The sequence below is a fragment of the Oryza glaberrima genome, chromosome 4 (genome assembly GCF_000147395.1).
Source record: "Oryza glaberrima chromosome 4, OglaRS2, whole genome shotgun sequence".
Lineage (NCBI taxonomy): Eukaryota > Viridiplantae > Streptophyta > Magnoliopsida > Poales > Poaceae > Oryza > Oryza glaberrima.
This window is the reverse complement of record NC_068329.1, coordinates 18,600,001-18,621,533: the sequence shown is the minus strand read 5'-3', so window position 1 is coordinate 18,621,533 and position 21,533 is coordinate 18,600,001. Positions and strand designations below refer to the sequence as shown.

General features: G+C 39.4%; 3 protein-coding genes across 3 annotated transcripts in view; 1 reads left to right on the top strand and 2 right to left on the bottom strand.

Annotated features, from left to right (window-relative positions):
* Window positions 1-1,342: 1,342 nt before the first annotated feature.
* LOC127771452 (uncharacterized) lies at window positions 1,343-2,589 on the bottom strand. The gene has a single exon (XM_052297365.1). The coding sequence runs from the start codon at window positions 2,569-2,571 to the stop codon at window positions 1,909-1,911; it is 663 nt and encodes a 220-aa protein (XP_052153325.1). The 5' UTR covers window positions 2,572-2,589; the 3' UTR covers window positions 1,343-1,908.
* Window positions 2,590-8,985: 6,396 nt separating this feature from the next.
* Window positions 8,986-14,588, bottom strand: LOC127772179 (protein EI24 homolog). Its single transcript, XM_052298173.1, has 11 exons — window positions 14,424-14,588; window positions 14,187-14,252; window positions 13,518-13,668; window positions 12,926-12,978; window positions 11,867-11,986; window positions 11,731-11,794; window positions 11,488-11,573; window positions 11,301-11,383; window positions 10,526-10,602; window positions 9,916-10,028; window positions 8,986-9,558 (listed from the first exon to the last, which is right to left on the bottom strand). The coding sequence occupies exons 1-11, from the start codon at window positions 14,522-14,524 to the stop codon at window positions 9,513-9,515; spliced, it is 960 nt and encodes a 319-aa protein (XP_052154133.1). The 5' UTR covers window positions 14,525-14,588; the 3' UTR covers window positions 8,986-9,512.
* A 4,172-nt stretch (window positions 14,589-18,760) lies between these two features.
* Window positions 18,761-21,533, top strand: part of LOC127771611 (BTB/POZ and MATH domain-containing protein 1-like) — a 3,475-nt gene continuing 702 nt past the window's right edge. The window contains exons 1-2 of the mRNA XM_052297542.1: window positions 18,761-18,822; window positions 21,046-21,533. The exon at window positions 21,046-21,533 is cut by the window's right edge and continues 702 nt beyond it. Of these exons, the coding sequence (XP_052153502.1) occupies window positions 21,071-21,533 (463 nt within the window). The 5' untranslated portion in view covers window positions 18,761-18,822; window positions 21,046-21,070. The remainder of the gene's footprint in view (window positions 18,823-21,045) is intronic.

Below are 21,533 nucleotides of genomic sequence, written 5' to 3'. Positions count from 1 at the left end.
CAGGCTCATTCATACATTGTCACATTAAGGGGAAACTATAAAACATTGGAACATCCCGTACTGCGGTACTACCTCTGTTTTATATTATTCATATTATAAATCGTTTTAATTTTTTAATTCAAACTTCTTGAACTTTGACCAAGTTCATAAAAATATAACAATATTTCCAATATAAGACAAATAAACTATTTTTCTGAAAGAATAAACAAAACTATTTTTTTAAGAACAAAGAAACTATCAAAATATATTCAATGTTAGATTTAATAAAACTAATTTGACGCTATAAACGGCTATATTTTTTTATAAACTTGATCAAATTTTAAATAATTTAACTTTAGAAAAGTCAAAACGACTTATAATATATTATAAGACATAGGGAGCAGTAGTATACAGTATACATGTATGCACGTGGATGGATTTTTTTTTTGTACAAATTAATTATCCATTTATGCAGAGCTGCAGCTGGTTTCAAACCGCCGAGTGCATGTGCTGATCAGCCAACCTGAACTAATCCTTTGCATAATTAGCAGTGGCCAAATGTAGAAGAAAAAAAATACAACAAGAACAGAGGATATACATATATCGGATCCAGATATCATTTTTTAATTTTTATATTGGAGATATATGGAACATTTCTATTCCATTCGCTAGAGATCTCAGCTGAACTGTTGGTCATATAAAGTTATGCTAGGTATAAAAAATATTTACATTTCTTTTTCTTAATTCGTCCGAGATACATCGTTGGTAAACGGGTTCAAATTTTAGATTTGATATGGGTGCTCGCATTTACGGCTATTTATCCTTTCAGTGGTAGGCGACGTATTCGTTGATAGCGAGGTAATCGTGGTGACTTCGTCAATCTCAAGATATGCCGGTGCACTATTTCGGAGATATTCATAGGGGTAAGGTGTGAGGGCGTTCATAGGGATAAGCGTTTGTACTGTGTTTTTGAAAAAAAAAAACTCTAAGTCCTGCCAATCTTTATATTATAATCCAAAAATCCAAAGTACCATTTTTTGACGACATTAAGAGGTTATTTTTGTCACGTTCATTACATAGCTTAAGGAAAACATCTCCATAATTCTTCTTTAAAATCTCTTAAAAATTTTAAATCGTTTAGAATTGTAATACGATAACCAAGCAGTATCTATGTTGGTAGGTCTAATATGTGAACTTAGTTATCAAATAAAACGCGAACTATTTAATGCATGTCTTTGTAAAAAAGAACACATCTTGTAATGTTTATTTTAGAATGTGAGGTGAAAATTACAGTGAGTGAACCCCACCAGCCAGTGGCAGATGTCCCTTAACCACAGTCCACATGATCAGAAACCTAACAGAGGTCTTATTTCGAGAAGCTTAGAATTCTGAGAGATAGCTGATCGAAAGTTTGTGGGTGAGAATTTGAAGAAGTTGGAAAACCCAACTTCTACTCCTATGACTAGTTTCTCAAAATCTAAGTGAAAATTTAGACCGTTCAAAAAATTTCTTACTGCTGCAGCTTTTAAAAGAATCTTCGGCTATTAAAAACTCTTCCAAACATGTCAAGAGTAACAGTAAACGTGCAACACCACACACAGAGCAGAATGGAGTACTATTAGCATGACATGAGCGACCAAATTACATTTCTCAAAAAGGAAAAGAAGAAGAAGAAGAAAAATTGACCAATCGCAACAGCAGCAGCACGTACTAATACAGACAGTCATTTAGCAGCCTACTGTGTCAAATTAATCCATCCACTAATTATGTTCGAGCAAGCACATGCACACAGACAAGAAAAGAAAACCCACCTTAATTAATTACAGTGTCGCACAAATCGACGTGATTATTGATTAATCCGCCGCAAATCACACTCTTAATCGCACCCACCCGTCCACGCAACGCAACGCCACGTACGTATCTCAATTCTCACCCGGCCTTCGCCGCCGGCGTCGTCGTCGGCGGCGGCGGCGGCTGGCCGGCGTCGGCGAGGCAGTCGACGGACCTCGTGCACGACCGGTACAGGCTCAGCACGGCGAGCCAGTCCGTCAGGGCGGCGGCCAGCGCCGGCCGCCGCTGGTGGTGCCTCCGCACGCGCCGCCGCAGCCTCCTCCTCCTCGAGGCCTTCGCGTCGTCGTCGTCGTCGGAGACGGCGAAGCAGTCGGTGCCGCCGCCGTCTTCGTCGGCGACCACCACCTTGCTGGAGAGGAGGGACGGCGGGAGGGGCAGCGGCGGAGGCGTGGAGTAGATCTTCCCGCCGCCGCCGCCGCCGCGGTGCTGGCGCGCGGGCGTCTTGGGGATCCCCGGGCGGTGCTCCCAGGAGAAGGGCACGGCGGAGGCGCGGAGCGGGGAGAGGAAGCGGTGGTGGAACGGCGAGGGCGCCGGCGAGAAGGGAGCGAACGGGAAGGAGAGGCTGGACGACGACGACGACGACGACGATGACGACGACGTCGAGGTCGAGGTCGAGGAGACCGAGGGGTTGGGGGACGTGAGGAGGCGACGGCGCCGGCGGCGAGCGGCGGAATGCGGCGCCGGAGGAAGGAGCGGCGACGGCGAGGCGGAGGCGGCGGCGGCGGCGGCGTCGGTGGGCATGGCGACGGTGTGGGTGGGTGGGTGGAGTTTGGGAGGCGGAGGCGTGAGTTCGCTTGGGTTTTTATGGAGTAGTCGAGGAGAGAGGTCGCGGTGACCACGTGGGATCGGGGAGTTGCGTGACGTGGATGCTGAGCTGGCATGCTCTGTACACGTCAGCAGAGGAGTATGAGGATCTGTCACTTGAGATGGTAATGTAATCCTTCGCAGCATAGGTAAACATATGTGAATCTTTCAAGCGTGTATACCAATGAAGAGTGTCCAGTTTTATTAGACATATTTTTAAAGTGGGTTCGTGCGGTATCCTACGGCTAAAACCACGAAGTCGTGGTGTTTTGTAGCAAAATTTGCCGTTTTATTATTAGTACGCCGTTATCATGAGGTATCAAATTATATACTACTCGCTCCGTTCCATACTGATTATCATATAAATAAAAGTTGAAAATTTTAAATTGATCATCATATAACCTTAATCCTTTATTTTTGATGTGCAACATTATTGTAATCTATGCATTTAGAAGTAGTTAAACACTTGTTTCCTGTGTATATGGGGAATGTTTCTTGATTCTTTCTTACCACATACTCATATTAAATAAAATATACGGTAGTTAAGTCTTTCTTGTTCCTAATGAAAAACTTTATATGATGATTAATACTCTATAAGCTTATCAACCGCTACCAAAAATTTAATTTTATAGTTGATTTTAATGTTTCTTGTTGTAATTTATTTTTCATCACTAGCTTTTAAGTCACTAACATCACATATAAAATTACCTATAAATTATTTCTTGTTCCCTAATAAGTGTTACGGCCTATAGTCAGCTGTAGGAAAAAATGATGGGACTGAATTCAAAATATACGGAAAGAAACAACTACAGTTAGAAGAGGATATCTCAATGAGCTGAGGCCATATATTCAACTGAAAATTTAGTTCTCCTTTTAACGCAAATACCAGTTGACACGAGAAATAAACGCATTTGTCATATCAAATGGAACATATGCATGCATAAGCCAATTTCAATTCCAGGAAACTTTAGTTACCAACTTGATGTACTATAAAAAAACATTTGTCAATAAATTAGATGTGGATTAGACACGGGGAGGTAACGACGGAACCAAGTAAAACAGAGTTGGCACCCTCCAGCGTCCTTCAAACTCCAGTACTTCTTGTCTTTTTTGGTCGATCGAAACCATCAGTTGATACGGATGAAAAACAGTATGATTTTCTCATGACTATTTTATAAACGGAGATTTGGACGCACTAACCCGCCGCCGATTGACCCCTGGCCAATTCACACCGTTTGTTTACGACGCAAAGGTCGCAAATGATCGGTTGATTTGTCGGATTACATGCCTATTGTTGCATCTAATCATCTGTTCCAGCTACTCTAACAACCAACCATCTCGTAATTACGATTTATGCTGATTCTAACTTGTAGGGTCATCAGTGTTGCAAGCTGCGAAATTTTAATAAAACTTTTTAAGTTTTAAAAGTAAATCCTCCTAAAAAAATATTTTTACATCTGAATCTTTTATCACGCCAATTTAAAAAGACGCGAATATTAGGGAAGGATTTAATATCAAATAATTAGAAGAGGTAAGGCTTCGAACCCAGGTTGTCTAGCCTACCATCTTATGTAACTAGCCGAAAAACCCCGCATTTCTCCGACATGATGAAAAAACATTGTCACGCCACCTGCAACATCTTTCAACAGTATTGTCTTGCCACGCTAATCTAACTAGCGTGGCAAACTTTTCATATCGATCTGATTGGCATACTGGTGTACCGAATTAACATTACCACACCACGTACGAGGGGTTGGTGTGATAGTGTCATTTCACTTTGCCAATCATAGAAAAATCCGTAAAGTGCTACTTACATGAAATTCCACATTGTGGGGTCGGTGCCATTTCATCAAATTATATATATTTGACATGAATAGTACGAAAATTTCACTATATGCTCAATTCTTTTGTTTAGAACGAGTGATGCATTATCTGATTTTGTGATAATATTTGAGCGTGCAAACGAATGGATTAACTACTTAAAACTTGGAAAAATTAAATGCTCAAAAAGGTTCTTAAAAAACTGAGCAGTTCAAAAGTTTGGAAATCATGTCCTGGTTCAAAAAGGAGGAGGCATAGAGAGAAAATTCCATTTCTGTGCTCAAATTCAAGGACCCTTGGTTTTTGTTTTTTTGCATGCATAAACCAGAATAAATTCAACTGGGGTAGTACTGACTAAGCACACAAAAGTATACTATAGTACATTACATGCACCAACTGAGATGTTAACTAGGCTTGCTTAATTGCTCTACACCAAATTAAGCATCATATTCAATCCAAAGCAACCACGCATCACTGATTACCACTGGCCAGAAACAAATCAAAGGCAGCCATGGCACACACGCAGTAGGTGCCATGTCATCAACGTGCCAGTCACAGAGACGCCACTGTGCCGGCTTCCACTAGTGCACTGTGCAAAAATACAGAGCAGCATCAAAACTCCAAAGTCCTAATCAAGTACTAGTACGAATCGACCAATTATCAACAGATCGATTTCTAGCTAGATTACTCCAAACCTTTCTTAAATTTTGGGCCAAACCATTTAAAAAACATATATAAACATATATATATATATATATATATATATATATATATATATATATATATATGTATATATGTAATTTTCAGGGCAATATATTGGCTTCGATTTTAGACTCAACTACAAAGGTGTAATGAAAACATGGAGTTAATAAATACTACATGTCGTAACTTGAATCAACGATCATGCGGTTTTCGTCAACTTTAGACGGAGGTTCACAAATAAGATTCAATAATTGTGAGATCTTTATCTATCGTTGGTGCATACTAGTTTGTGTTTGCTTCATGTTATTTGGGTGTGCTTTTATGGACTTCCTGGTTTGTGCTTGTTATCGGGTGAATTTATATAATAATTGGCTGTAGCTCATTGAGTAAAGACTAAAATTTTATTCTATTATCTTAAAGAAAAAGAAAAAAAATACCTTTCTTAATTGCAATTCATTCCCTTTCCAGAAGCTAAAAGGAAAATTTTCGTAGAATTTTTTTTTCCGATTCCTCTGGCTTTTCCGATTCCTCTGGCTAGCCGAAAGCTAGCGTAGGTATCGCGGAGACAATCACCCGGAAGCCAAAGCGAAAGGAGAGGAGAGTGTGTGCGCGCGCGCACACATCGCCAGTACGACCTCTGCAAGAAAGAAACGAAAGGGAAATCCCAAGGAAAAGTTCGTGAGAAATTCTCCTCTTCGAATCATTGATCTGCAAAAAGCGAGGCAAATTTTAAAAAAAGCCATTTCGAATAAATGTAGGAGTTTCGTGGTGGAGCTTCTTCGCTGAATTCTAGGCTAATACTCGTAATATTCTTTCAGTAACTTTCTGTAGATTTTTTTTTTTTTTGCGGGGAACTTTCTGTAGATTGAATATGCTCCTATCTTCTTTTTTTTTTTTTTGATAGAAAGGCACAATAATGTAGTAAGAGTTGATATAAGTTTAATTAATTGTACCATATTGTTCCATGATTCCATCTTTTCTAGTACATGCATGCACGAGTGGAAAAGAGGGGCAGACCGGCACGGCGAGGAGACAGAGCTTCTGTTGTCTGCAGAAAAGAAGAAGAGGAACACAGCTGCATTTCGGCGCTTTACACAAGCCTAGTACAGCACTACAGCCATTGCACTGATGATGAGCAGTGCCACTGCGAGAAAATAACAGGAATTATTATAAACTCTAATTAAGCTTGTTGCAATTATATTTGCTTAATTGCATTGCTTATTCAGAGAGTAATATTTCCTTTATTTTACCTGTATCCGATTGGGGAATGATCCTTTTACTTGGTAATGGATGTAGACACTCATCCTAACACCCATTGGGATAACATATACGCTATGGGTTAGTTGCGCAAACAGGGGTTTTCAACCAGCATCATAATGAGCAAGAAATTTTAGTCTTCAAGAAAAGCAAGAAATTGATTAATTTGTGGGTCGACGGAATCAAAACAATAATGTTGACAACCAACAGGAAAAAAGGTCTGCCTGTTAATATGTACTACCATATATTTGATTGCATCTTTCTTGTAGAGTAATGCTTGGTGAAGTATTGAATAGATTTCATAGGAAAAAAGGTTCAATTCCCGCAATAAAACACAGAAGAAATTCCCTCGTTCCAAACGCGGCGCAAAGGGAAACCAACAATTTCTTCGAAAATCAGTGTAACATTCAAGTTCATCTGAAGCAAACTTTCTCTACCATAATACTGGGAATCTTGCCATTTACACTGTAAATATATATCTTGACATGAAGGTGCCTACTTTGCAACAAGACATCTCATCAAACATAAGCATGTCCAAATGACCCTATTTTTTTTCGCTTAAGTTGACTTCACATCATAACATGGATTCGATGGAATGGTGATGGTACACGCACCGGACGACAGGGCCGGTCACCTTCGCACCAACAAGCTTGCCAAAAGACAAGAGATCATAACACAATGCAAGTAATGCGAGTGCATTGAAGATGAAGTTGTTGCTTGCCAAGATGAACTAGCTAGCTAGCTCAACATTCTTAAAAGGATCAGTGAACCCAGCACAAGGGCAGTGGTAGTACTGGTCCAGGAAGCTGAGAGCTACATCCACTGCAGCTGCGGCTCCACCAATCCATCATGAGATCTAAGTTGCATCTGAGATATTGATTAGCTCGAGAGGCTCGTAATAACGACCAATTAATGCTCATTCGTCTGGTATTATATGAACCATATATAATGATTAATCATTAACGATTAGTACATCCCTACAATGCCAAGAAACTCAATGGAGTATCTAGTAACATAGAAGAGTTTTTGTAAAGAGACAGCAAACATTTAGAGTACCAAATTTTGCAAATCATAGCCGACGGTAAATTTTGGCCGGAGACACCACAAAAATTTTAGTAATCATGATGAAACTGAGTACTTATGTTCTTTGTATTTGCATTGGTGTAGTAATGGAGTACATGGCAATGGCATCAAGTAATGCTCCAATAGTGGGTAAGATGCTTAGCTCCTGTTCATCCTTTTGTTTATGCTAATGAGTTAGGTGGCAACACAACATCAAGCAATGATGCTGTGCAAGGATGACAGGCACCGATGCACGAAATGAGAGAATTGTGCAAATCCACAAGGAAGAATTGGAACTGCTCCAGTTGCCATACAAAATTTAGGGTGCAGCTCATAGCAGCCAACTCTTCTTAGTTGAAACAGGGGATGCATTAAATAAAGACTGTTCAATCCGATCACCGGCCACAGAATGCATTAAGTAAAAGAAAACACAAATGCTCGGTGGTTTATCAGCCACAACCAAAATTTAAATTTTAAAACATTAATTTAATTTTAGTATTTTTTTCTGTTATATGGCGGTATATTTTTCAACACTAGCTTTTAAGCTACAAACAATATAAATATATATAAAAATTACCTATAAATTATTTTTAAGTTGCCTTCTGTATTTTTTTACGGAGGTGTAACTCATAAAGTACCAACTTTTTCGTCCTTGTGTGAGATGTGAATTATTATCATGAAAGTCCAGTTCATCTGCACCATCCAATCATTTTCATATAAAAAAAATGTTTACACATTTGTAGGAAAATGCTTTATGTATAATATTCATGATAGAAACTGAAGGAAGATGGCAGACAAAATTGCCAGGAAGAAAGCAGACTACCATGCATGCTTTGATTGGGGGAGAAAATATAGTTGATTATTGTTGATGACAAGTTAGTCGCTGATCGGGGTTCAGCTGCCTTTGTTTTGGTCGTTTCTAAGCAATAATAGTAGTAATAGTACTCTAGTATTTAGAATTGTCATTGTACACATCTAGCTGTATTGTACTATTGTGTACATGACTGCATGCTAATATGCTAATTCAAAATGGAGAAGACATGAGAGTATGGATGGTCATGCACTGAGAAAAGAATTACAAGAGGACAAACTACCAGCTAATAATGCTGCACCGATGAAATCATGAAACTTTGTCTAGCATCTTACAAAAGTACAAAACCGGTCTCATACAATCTGAAAGGCTGCTTCCATGAAAAAAATAAGCTAATGATGTTCATATTTTTAAGCTAATACTAACATTAATATTAAATCTTGGTATTGGCTCTTGTACATAGAGAAATCGTTCGGTCAATTGAAATTTCTGATGTGTGAAAAAAAATGCGCTAAATATTCGTGTGAGACCTAGTCACGTGGTTAAATAATCCATGAATTAATGAATATGGTTAGCCTTTACACGTCAATTCGGTAATTCGGCTTAATAAATAGTACTAGTGATAAACAGTCTTAAGCTACAGTGGTTAGCACAAAATACGCACGCTCGCTTTCATGGAGTATATGTACACGCAAGTCAAGCAGGTACTCGGCGTATTCCTGGGTCCTGAATTACGCAATATATATCATTGCCAAAAAGGAAAAAGAAAAGATGTACATGAATATGTCAAAGTATTAGTTGACGTCTTAAATTCCTAACGACTTAGGCTGTGTTCATGTCAAATGTGCCACGCGTTCATGCAAATCTCGAATACACAAAGTGAACCTAGAAACCTAGAAGGGTAGAACCAACGAGAATCACTTTAGAAGTTAGCACTAATAATGGCATTAACCTTTCTGCTGGCTATAACATTTCGTAGAACAAAGAGATGTTGCTGCTGTTATGTACACAAATATGAATGACATCATATGCACAGGTATAGTTTTCTCTTATTCCCTTTATCCCCATATATACAGTCGCAATGGAACGGAATATTTACAGTTTTACAATGTCGGGCAGGCGTGCGGGCTTCTGGTTATACACCCTTCGGGTGTAACTTGAACAGCAGCACTGTGATAAGCCCAGCACAGCGTTTGTTTCCTTTGCTATGGTTATGTGGATCCTTTCATTGTTCTTTTTGTACCTCTGGAAACAATTGCAGCACTTGAGTCCTGCATATACAGTTTCAGACAAGTTTCAATACATTATAGTGCACCCAAGGGAATTAAAGTAGCAGTGGTGCAGGAAAACTGTGATGATCCCTAAAAGGAAATTAATCTGAAATTCTGAATACTAACACTCAGCATACTGTACTGAATTCTAATTTGGATTAAGACTATAAGAAGATGAAAATAAGAACTAAATAACCAATACCAACTTTTACTTGGATGGATATGGTAAAAGAATAATATTCTCACATCATTAGCACCGGTAGCTAATTCTATACAAGAAAATGGCATGATTCCTGTGAAGCCTTGAATAATATAACAATGCAATTTTCTTGAATGAGTGATATGAGGAGTGCTTACGTTAGTCGCTTAGCTATGAAGAACACAGGTATTCTCTGCAGTTTCCCTCCATGCGAAGGTTTCAGTTGATCAATTACTTTTTCTGCTTGGGTACCTGCAGCAGTCAATACAAACTGCAACAGACAACATTGCATAACTGCACTCAGAATGTGTTGGATGGGAAATATTATTTTATTAGATGGAAGGGAACAAAGGCAGATACTGTTTTCTCATCCAGTTTCCACACCAGTTTCGGTGGAGAAAAGGACTGGATGTAGAATTGCGAATTGGGTTCTTTTTAATAAGAGAATTTGGAAAATACCATCGTAGAGATAAATGAGTTACAATTTAACATCATATGTAAGAATGACATGAGGTGTGACATAACTCATGACATGAGGTGTCTGGACCCAATTGTCAATGACAGGTGTGACAGTATTTTCCAACTCTGTGTTTTTTGTGATGGAACCAAACAAATTGGCCCAAATAAGAAATGGGAATGGCATTATGAGTTAGTGCTTTTAAGGTATTTTCCATGTCTAGCTTCTATACCTATTTTACAAGAGCAAGTATGTCTGCATGCTGTTTAAATGGAAACAAAAAAATGCTGCTAGTGAGTGTTTCTCCATACCAGTGGATAAAGTATTGCCATTACACCATAACTTGTAAGAGGAGAGAAGAAGAAAATTGGAAGTACACATGGACTACCTATATAAAAATGGTATCAAAGAACATGTCAGAATCACATATGGGGTAAATGCTAGCATATACGGAGTAAGTTGAACAATGTACAGAAACAGAATTACATAGTAACATATGCCATTTATAAAGGTAACAGATCAACAATGGCCAGTTATGTAGGATCTTGCAAACTTTATAAGGAACATGTGTGCCGCAAATGGCTAGGACTGCCTGAGAACCTATCCGACATATATTTGTCCATGAAAATTACAAGAAATTTGCTCAACGTTCAGCTTGGTACAGGATTACTTCCAATAGATGACTTATCTGCTAACTGCTAAGCATGATGATCACAAGCTGAGAGAATTAAGATCCCATAAGTACTAACACTTTCCATAAAGGCGATTAGAGATGCATGTATTTCTTGCCAAGAACATATGCACAAGAAATAAAAAGGTTTATAGTTTAGATTACTTTTCCAACAATTACATTTGAATAATCATAAGGATTTTAGGAGTTCTCTTTTGTGACTTTTGTCCAGTTATCTTTTTGAGATCGCTAAGAATACAAGTAAAAATCTACCTAAATTACTCTTAAAAATCAAAACTTTAAAATGCAAAATCACTTTGCATTATAGTCCAAAGCTGAAACAGGCAGCGCATCATGGCCTAAGAAGGCAAAAGCATATATTTTGCACCATATGCAATGACTGATCATCAACATACCGAATCCAGCAAAAAAGGCCCAATTTGACTCAAAGAAATCAAGCCGCTCATTCAGGCTCACTGCAAAGAAGTTCCACTTGTACCTGACAAGAAAAGTTTGAATAAATTTACAACAATAAAGTAACCTGGCAAATGTATAAGACATAGGGAGTTGAAAGAATGCTTAAAGACATTAAGATGTACATACTCGAAGCAGTAGTAGGCATACATCAAAGATAATAGCAGGAAATTCATAGGCTTCCCAAAGTAAGGTATGTAACCAATCACTGAAACCTGTAAAGCATCAACTTAAATATCAGTGGAAAAAGATAGCATAAAAGAATAGCACTAGATAAGCTTAAATGAGCACGAGGTGCCAAAAAACATGTTCTGTGAAATTAAATGTGAAGGGAGTCATGACAAATGAAAAGACATGAGCAAAGAAACATACCTCAATAAAGAAAATAGTTAAAAGAAGAATTGAATAGACCTGTTCTCCAATACCAATTGCAACCCTAACAATAGCATGTCAACATGCAGAACATGAAAAAACAACAAGCAATCAACAAGTTTTCATGTGAACCTACTCATCAAATCCTTCAGGTTTCTCTGTTGATTCAGATATGGTGTGAGCATCCAATGCTTTAGTTGCATCTAGGCTCTTTCTTTTCACAACATCCAAAGCACGCTTAGCAATGTCATTATACCTGACGTGAGATGGCCAACGTTACAAAAGGTACAATTGGGCTCACCACTGTTTAGTATATGAAATATGGGAATCTTGAGGATGGTAAAACAATAGTCCATACCTGTAATAATTTAACAATGCAGAAAAAAAAAATCAAGAATTGAGCTTTCCATAGAGAAATTGTAAATAAGTTTCTATGAGTAAATCGAGGTTTAGATTTTATTAATCACAGTTTAGTGTTGGAACCCAACTACCCAAGGACTGCAACACAGAGAACTCACTTAAGATTTAGAGAAATGAAAGCATAAAGAGAGTAATTATATCTGCATGTTACAAAAATATAGGAGTTACAAACTCATCTGAATATTTTCAAGCTATGTTGCTAATACAAATGTCTATACAAGATTACTGTAACACTTTTGATCTGATTACTCAGTGATTCTTAATTCTGCAGTAATATCTTACAAGACAGGTGGGTTTTACCAAATGAAACTATGCGAAACACCATCAATGAGGTGATAAAAGAAACAGAAAGTGGGTGCCGTCGTGCATCCAACAGAAAGTTTTGCAATTTATGATAATGCCCTGAGGAGGCTTACTGAAACATTTTATGTTTGAGCTCATAATCCCAGAGTATGAATCAACAAATGTACCACAAATTGAAAATGGGTAACTTCTGAACCAAATATTGTAATACTGACATTTAGAAGCACTAAAGTTCAACAGAAATTCACTGATTTAATTGTGGTATGATAGGCTCATACATGCATAGTACCATTGTTATGATCATTCTGTGTTTCTCTATTTACTTATTGTAAAAACAGATACTATATCAATTGCTGCTAGGTAATTCTGCTATCAACTCAATCCATGTGTTTGCCCTTTAAAGGAAAAGTAAACCACTAGTATGGCCAACAAGGGAAGTAAGATATCCAGTGTGGACAGAGACTAAACGTACCAAAGTGTACTCAACACGAAGCTGAAGATGTAAAGTGGATAAAACCATAATACCTGAAAAGGATATTCTGTTATAAGAAACCCACATATAACAGAAATACACAACACTTTGATTTTCTCCTTTTTATTTGTCAAGTATGTAATAATGGACATATATAAATTAAGGTACTAAACTATATAAAGTACTGAAGGTCATGGTGGGGAGGTAAATTAACAGAAAACAGAAGTTATTTCCAGGGAATCAGGGGAAAAAAACTACTCTTATTTTGCATCTAGGAATTTTCATATAAAACATCAAGATGTCACTGGGAAATATAATTGAGGCTTCCGGCCTTGAAGAGAAAGCATATCCTTTTTGAACCATCATTGTAACAAAAGTCATGAGTTCTGCAACCACCTACTGAAGTTATAATATTAAAGTTTAAGTGTGCTACTGAAAAGACAAGTTACCATGGTCTATCATTCAATTGCTATTTTCTAATTGATAACCTTCCAGTCTCAGCAGAAGTTAAAAAGTAATTATACAATTATTTGAAAAAAGCAACACAATCAGTATCCTTAATATATTTCACTGCATAAAGAGAAAAACTTACATAGAATATTTGAATAAGAACAGAGCGTAGAAATGAGTAGGTCGCTACAGCTACTGTGTGATCACACAGATGCTGCTCTTGCAACTGACTGCAATCCCCAGGCAGTATCCACGAAAGGATTGGAATGACCACCGATTTTAGGGTTAACAAGCTATAAAGTGTAAGAATTATTTTAGAAAGGGTACTAATGAGATGGAACAGAAAAACAGCCATGCTAGTAATATTGAGAACAAGATCATGACATTGCATATAAATCCCCTAATCCCGAAGTAGAAGAACTTGAGTAAACAAAGTGACAGACCGCTTAGACTCATCTAGAGAATAGAAATATCAAAAATCAAGTGCTCATTGTGCCCTACTGCCCTGAATAATTCCAAAACGCAGAGCATATTTGTCTACACCATCAGAGACCCTACAGCATCCCAGGCTAAACATTCTCAGACATGTACTACGATTCGCTAATTTTCTAGCCTCTTTAGTCTTTACTGCAATGGGCCGATTGCACGCTAACCCCAGGCTAATTTGCTTCACAAGGCAAAATTATACCCCAACTACTCTGTCACTCACGCAAATTGAACTTTGGCCGCCCCCTATCATAATAAATTTCGAAAAAAAAACACACACACAAATTAAGCTGAGATTTTAACCTCAATTACGAGCAAACTGTACCTCCCCAGGAAGATGAACCCGTTGAGCAGGAAGCACTGCGCGATCCTGGCCGACAGAGGCCTCGAGCTGCATCCGCACGCGACAAAAGCGTTAGCAACCGAGCAGCGAATTGAGAGGAGGAGGAAAACCTCCCCACCACCACAAAATCGCCCCAATCTCGACGCGCCAAGAATCGAGAATTCGAGATGGGGAAGCAGTGGTGGGGGTGGGGCGAGAAGAGAAGGGAGCGGGCGAAACCTGGCGCAGAAGGAGACGACGCGGTGGAGGCGCGCGGCCTGGAGGAAGCCGGCGAGCCAGAGCACGGCCGCCGGCTTCGCTTGCGACGCAAGCGACTCCATGGGAGGAGGAAGAAGCTTTCGTTTCGTTTTTTCTTTTTTTCTTTTATTTTTTCTTTTTGTTTGCGAGGGCGGATCGCGATGATTGGTTTGTGTATAGTACTATGAGACGAGGAAGAAGGCGTATTTATCTCTTATACGCCAACGAGGAAGGAAAGTGGATTTTTTATCGAGGCGTCTTTAGTTCGAATCGAGTTCATGTGATGTTGCCGAATTGTAAGCTGGTTGGTTGATTGATTGCTAATCGGCGTCATGGACCTCCTCCCTTATCTCGAACCGTTTGAGAAGGATGATGATTTGGTAAGCTTACTGATCGGATTACTGAAATGGATTATTTGTACCACCACATTTCGAAATATACGTTTTCTTAATAGGATTATTTTTTGTTAATATTGCTTAAACCACATATTTTAAGCTATCTTTTTAAATGTATTTGTCAAAACATTTAATTTATCCGTAAGTAGATAATCAGTAGCAATAATTCGCTCAATAATCTTAAATAGAGGCTTTAGATCTTTTTGGTTGAGTTATGAGGATGAGAGTGTGAATGGGTGATTGATGGTATGAGCACATGAGAAGAAGGTATCACAAACATGCAGTGCCTATTTTTCGCCGTAAACATTAGCGGTCCGGAATATGAGTTCTTAATGTCTAATTGTCTAAATATACTTGTGTGTAAGAATTAAGAAAATAATACAAATGAAATATAACCCATTCAATTATAATTATCTGTGAGAAGAGTGGTATTTTTTTTTATATAAGGTAAACCGTAACCAAGGAGTTGTTCAGTTTTTTTTTCCTTGTTTACGGAAGGAACAGATAGTGTAAAAGGGCACTGTTTCGCTACACTGTTGTGGTGTGCCTTGACCAAATCACACTGAACAAAGGACACCAGCCTCGCTGATTACAAGTTTGGCATAAGCATAACCAAGACTACTTATAGGCAGGGTTTACAGTAGCGATACCTAATCTATAAACATTCATTAGCGGTATCTTTGGATTTCATGGAACTGTGCATAAATCGATAAAAACCAATGAAATCCGAGTAAATATTGTCAAAAATTTTAAACTCTCACTTTGATTTTTTTAATTTTATTTTGGCCAAAAAACTGAGCTTGTGTTTTTTTACTCGGACCGGTTTCTATCAGGATTGTAAACATTGCTTGAAGGAATAAAAGATTGCAAACTTGCAGAGGCTCCCTTCCTTAGATGCTTGTCGGAATTCTCTCTTTCTCTCGTTCCCTCTTTGATGGTACTATCTCCGATATCTTCGGTTTTTAATAGGTGGCGTGATTGATTTTTTTTACACTTATTTGACCATTCATTTTATTAAAAACGTTTATCATGAAAAATACTAGAGCATGACATTTTAGTATATTTGTATAATTTTGTCAAACACGAGATAAAAAAATCAATAGTGTCGTCATTTTGAAAACTGGAGGGAGTACTAGACGGCAGCTCCTCGATGATCCAGCAAATTTGAGAAATACCGTGGAGAGAGAGGACTCGAGCATCTGACCAAAAGCTATCCCTCTGTTTTGAAGGAGCTAATCGCCAAATTCGCTACAAAACCATAGTTTTGTCCGTTGATAATAAATCGGTTAACGAGTTCTCTTATATATTACGCATGTCCAGTGCAACACTACTAGAAAAAGCATTTTTACAGGCTGACAAAACTAATTTTTGCAGGTGGGAGAGAGGTTCGCCTGCACCACAACGACTGCGAAAATTGATGATTTTCGCAGTCGGGGCAACGGCCCGCCTGCGAAAACAGAAGAAACGAACAAAAAAAAATCGCCGGCCCGCGCCGGGAGCCGCCGCCGCTGCCTAGCCCGCACCGTCGCCGCTCCACGCCGTCGGCGCCGCCGCCGGCCTCCTCCCTCCCTCCTCCGGTCAGATCTGGGAGGGAGCGGGGCAGGGGAGCCGCCGCTGCCGCCCGGTCCCCGCCGCCGCCACCCGGCCCGCGCCGTCGGCGCCGCCACCGGCCTCCGCCCTCCCTCCTCCGGTCAGATCTGGGAGGGAGGGGGAGGGGAGCCGCCGCCGCCTAGCCCACGCCGTCGCCGCTCCACGCCGTCGGCGCCGCCGCCGGCCTCCTTCCTCCCTCCTCCGGTCAGATCTGGGAGGGAGCGGGGGAGGGGAGCCGCCGCCGCCGCCGCCCGGCCCGCGCCGTCGTCGCCACCGCCGGCCTCCCCCCTCCCTCCTCTGGCCAGATCTGGGAGGGAGGGGGGAGGGGAGCCGCCGCCGCCGCCTAGCCCGCGCCGTCCCCGCTCCACGCCGTCGGCGCCGCCGGCGGCCTCCTCGGCCGCGCCGCTTCGCCTCCCTCCTTCGTCGCCCGCCTCGGCCATGCCGCCTCGCATCCCTACTCCGTCGCCCTCCTCGACACCGCCCTCCTCCGTCGCCCTCCTCGGCCACGCTGTCTCGCCTCCTCGCCGCTGCCGCTCTTCACCGCCACCGCCCGCCGCCGCTGCCGGGGAGAGTAGAAGTGAGGGGAGGGGAGAGGAGGAGAGGGGAGGGGAGGGGCCGGTGGCGAGGTGAGGGCCTGAGGGGAAAGGAGGAGAGGTGTGGAGGGGAGGACTGAGGACTTAGAAAAAATTAGGGCCCGCAAGTATATTTATATTCAAGTCTATTTTCACAGGCGGACATCAAATTTCACCCCGATTTATATTTTTGTAGGCGGTCATTTGGCTCTAAGGGTCATGTCCGCATGTGAAAATGAGACCCCCCACGTCAGGAAAATTGCTTTTTCTAGTAGTGCAAGTTAATTTGTAGTAAGGTCTAAGATTTGTTACACGTACATTTTTTCTAAAACGAATCAATCTATATATGCTCGTCAGATATAAGCAAATTGTTTGAGAAAAATGTATCGATCTCAACTATATAGGAAAAGCACATTATTTTTCCTTCCCAATTAGTAGAGACCCCTTGAAAAACCATCACACATAAATATGTGATTCTAGCTAGTACTCATAACAAAGGGCAATCCTAGGGCCTCCATTGGCTTCCAAGGATGGCATTACGAAAGGAATAAAGCATTTAAAGCTTAGGCTCCTTTCTTTAGTTGTCTCTTTTTTTTAGACCAGTAGATAGTAGCGTGCAAGAAATCTGGATAACTTAGCCATTATCATCTTATAAAATACTCCCTCCGTTTCAAAATATTTGACACCGTTGACTTTTTAGCACGTGTTTGACCGTTCGTCTTATTCAAAAAGTTGTAAAATATGTAAAACTATATGTGTACATGAAAGTATATTTAACAATGAATCAAATGATATGAAAAAAATAAATAATTATTTAAATTTTTTGATTTTGAATAAGATGAATGTTAAACACGTGCTAAAAAGTCAACGGTGTCAAACATTTTGAAACGGAGGGAGTATTAGGGCAAATACAAGTAGATTTAATCCAACAATAATATATACATACTGGCAAAAGTGATGATCTGGATGACAGGATGAGAATTGAGTGGAGAGAGACAGAGAGGGCGCGATTTATTGATCGTCGACGATTCACGAGCTCCAACGCGAGTGAAGCAGCATCAGACGAGCTTCTACTAGCCACCTTGACACACGGCTGCTCTCTTCCGTTTTCATGCGAGAAAGGAATGAGTCGATAGGACTGACATGAAGAAAGTTAGATTAAAATATTAAGAGGTAAATATGAGTTTAGATTAAAATATTAAGAAGTAAATATGGGTAGATGACGATATTAGCTCATCTACCCATATGAATATTAAGAAATTAAAATATTAAGAAGTAAATATAAATATTGTCATGCCCATTAAATTCCTATAGAAATTAAAAACATAGAAAAATCCCAGTACTATCATTTGGATAACACACAGAAAAACACATAAAACTTGTGCCATTGGAAGAAAAAAAAAACATAAGGTAGAACCTTATGCTAGATTTTCTCCAACTTCCTATGAAATAGCTCATTCCACAAAAATTTCAAAAGAATTTGTGAGGCCATTGTTTGTTCCAGAGGCCACGTATTAAAAATTCTTTTGTAGGAATAAAATCATCCAAAATTCCTCTAGTTTTCATTTATTAGTTTGTTCTTAATGAGCCCTAGCTAAACGATAGGGGAAATAGGAAGTTCTAGACTCCTAGCTAAGTAGGACAAAATGAATGCAATACAACTCCACCAACCAATTCATTACGCTTCTCCTTGATGCTTTGTTGGCCTTGGCTATAAATATGTGTGTAACGACCTCCTATCTTAGTTATATAATCTCGGTCAATTTATCTCCAAGAGAATTCTCTATCCTAGCTCTATAAGCTAGTAATATTCAGTTGAGCCAGGTGTGTTAATTGTTCTGGTTTTATACTAACTAACTAGCGGATATATAGGTGCCCACTGCTCACATATTTGCATAGTTAGATACAATTACCATTTAATATAGTTTCTAACGATTGTCATACCCAGCAGTATATAACTTGTTTCCTCCAAAAAAGAACAATGTATCCTGTTCCTCAATGGTTTTGCATTACCAAGCTTATTAGACATTTGGACTCCTAGTATTTTGAATTGTGTAAAATCACATTCATTATCATAGTTATTGGCTTTGATGATGGGTCGCTTGCACGACATGTTATCTTGTGTGCTAGTTTGCCACTATTAGATTGGCTCTTCTGTAGTCTTGCATAAACTTATTATCTCTATGATATGTCGATTTTAATTTCTAACTTGCATAAAATAGAGTAGATTTTTCTTTTTTATTCTGAATTCCAATTATTTGTGTTCCACATAGACTTCTTTCAAAAAAAATGTGTATTTATGATTTTTTGCATATGGTCTCACTATTAGTATAATCTAAACCCGCACTTAATTAATCTTGACTCCGACAATCTAAACCCACTCTTACAATCAGGTTACACATCTTTCTATGTTTCTCGTACAATAATTGTGTTAATTTCTCGCATACGAGAGTGATCTTTAATTAATTTGTTTATTTATAGTAGGTCTTAAGAGTAAATGTGATGATTTCTTTTTTCTAATGTTTTAATAAGATAAGATTCAATATTACTTTCTAGTGCATGTTAAGAACTAATCGATCCCAAGGCTTCGCGAAAACACGTATCTAAATTGGAAAAACAAAATCTCACTTAATGGTAGCTAATTATCCCAATGGTATTACTTGTACTACCACTATGGCAGTAGCACGCTTTAAAAGAATTAATGGCAACACATATCATTGTACCAAGTATGACACTACCCACTAGCAGGGGTGGACGCAAGTCTAGGGCAGTTTGGGCTTGAGCCGTAGGCTTGCCTCCATAATTATGCTTGAATTCTCTTAATTCATCATGTATTTTTTGAGAAAATTAATATATCATTAGTTGAGCCCTATTTAACCCTAGGCTTTGTTAATTTCTGGCTCCACCACTACTTACTAGTCAAATCCTGAGGCTCACGGATATTGCACACACACGATAAGCTTTCAACTAGGTTATAGGAAGGTTAGAGAGTTACTGCTGGTCTCATCTCTTTGCGCATCTGCTAGGGGGCGTATTCGGAGGAAGGTGAATGATGTTTGCATGTGCAGTGTTATGTGTGCACACATGCATCTTTTGTGTAATAAAAAATAATATTGTTACAAAATGCATATAACCAAAATATAAGGTTCGACTATGCTTATTGTTTAGAATACATGGAAATTTGTTAGGGTGTATCTAAAAATATGTTGACAGTTTTTTTTTAAAAAATATGTTAGATGTAATTATAGTATAACTTATATGTAACTACTCCTACATATGTAAGTACTCCCTTCGTTTCAGACTGTAAGTCGTTTTGATTTTGGTCAAAGTGAATATATTTCAAGTTTGTAGAAAAAAAAAGTAAAAACATTTTCGACCCAAGACAAATATATTATGAAAATATATTCAATTATTGATTTAATAAAACTAATTTTGAGTTGTAAATATTATTGTATTTTTTTACAAACTTAATCAAATTTGGAGTAGTTTGATTTTGATCAAAATCAAAATGACTTACATTGTGATGAAACAGAGGGAGTAGTGCGTAACTTAAGTGTAAGTACCATGTGATTTTAACTAAAATTTAAAAAAGTTTGCTTGCTTCGTTGGTTAGAGCCGTTGTTTGAGCAACTGGAGGTCCTAGGTTCAATTCTTTGCATGTGCATGGTGCAGTTTTATTTTCGTCAACTGAATAGCATGAGTCTTAAAGTCGACCTAATGAATCAATAATATGCTGCGACAGTTTTTTTAGCCTTTCCGAATTTGTTATGACAAAAGCTTTCATAATATTACACCTATGTAATATACATATTTTGGGGGATTTATGAAAGAGCTAGAGCTGTCAAAGTAATTCCTTACAGATTTGGAGAAGTCGAAAACAAATTCCTTTTTAATTTGATGAGGGAGTAAAACCACTGTAATAATTATCTGATGGTCTCACTCAGCTTAACGTACTACAAATAAACGAATAATAATGCCAAGGTTCCTTTTATTTCCTCTGTCAGATGAAATGCCAATTAAGATGCCTACTAATCTGAAATTCTTCAGCTCGATACCATTGTTCCCTCCTGTCATGGACAGCGGCAAGCTGCTGCGGTCCGCCTCCGCCCTCGTTGGGAGCACGGTGAGCGGCCAGCACCTGCTCGAGATCAAGGGCTACTCCCACATCAAGGAAGTCATCCCCAGCACCAACTGCATCGTGTCTCGTCGTTTCCGCGTCGGCGGCCACGACTGGTGCATCCGCTACTACCCCAATGGCATCTACCCGGGCTGGTCCGAGTACATAGCCGTCACTCTCTACCTCGACGGCTCCGTCAACCAAGGCGTCAGAGCACATTTCAGCTTCACCGTGCTTAACCAAGCCGGGGAGCCAATGCCTGCAAGTTGGAACTACTATAATGGGGGGTATACCTTCACTAGCTGGGACTGGGAGGGGCCTCGGACTTTCATCAGGAAGGCCACACTGGAGGGATCGGGGCCACTGCACGACAACTGCTTCACGATCAGGTGCGACCTCACGGTGATCATGCCGCCCG

Excerpts from the sequence above, each read along its gene's own strand:
- LOC127772179 (XM_052298173.1), bottom strand. The coding sequence starts at position 14,524 with ATGGAGTCGCTTGCGTCGCAAGCGAAGCCGGCGGCCGTGCTCTGGCTC. Across the intron at positions 11,795-11,866 it reads AAACCTGAAGGATTTGATGA|GGTTGCAATTGGTATTGGAG; the intron begins GTAGGTTCACAT and ends TGCTATTGTTAG. Across the intron at positions 11,574-11,730 it reads TAACTATTTTCTTTATTGAG|GTTTCAGTGATTGGTTACAT; the intron begins GTATGTTTCTTT and ends GATGCTTTACAG.
- LOC127771452 (XM_052297365.1), bottom strand. The coding sequence starts at position 2,571 with ATGCCCACCGACGCCGCCGCCGCCGCCGCCTCCGCCTCGCCGTCGCCG.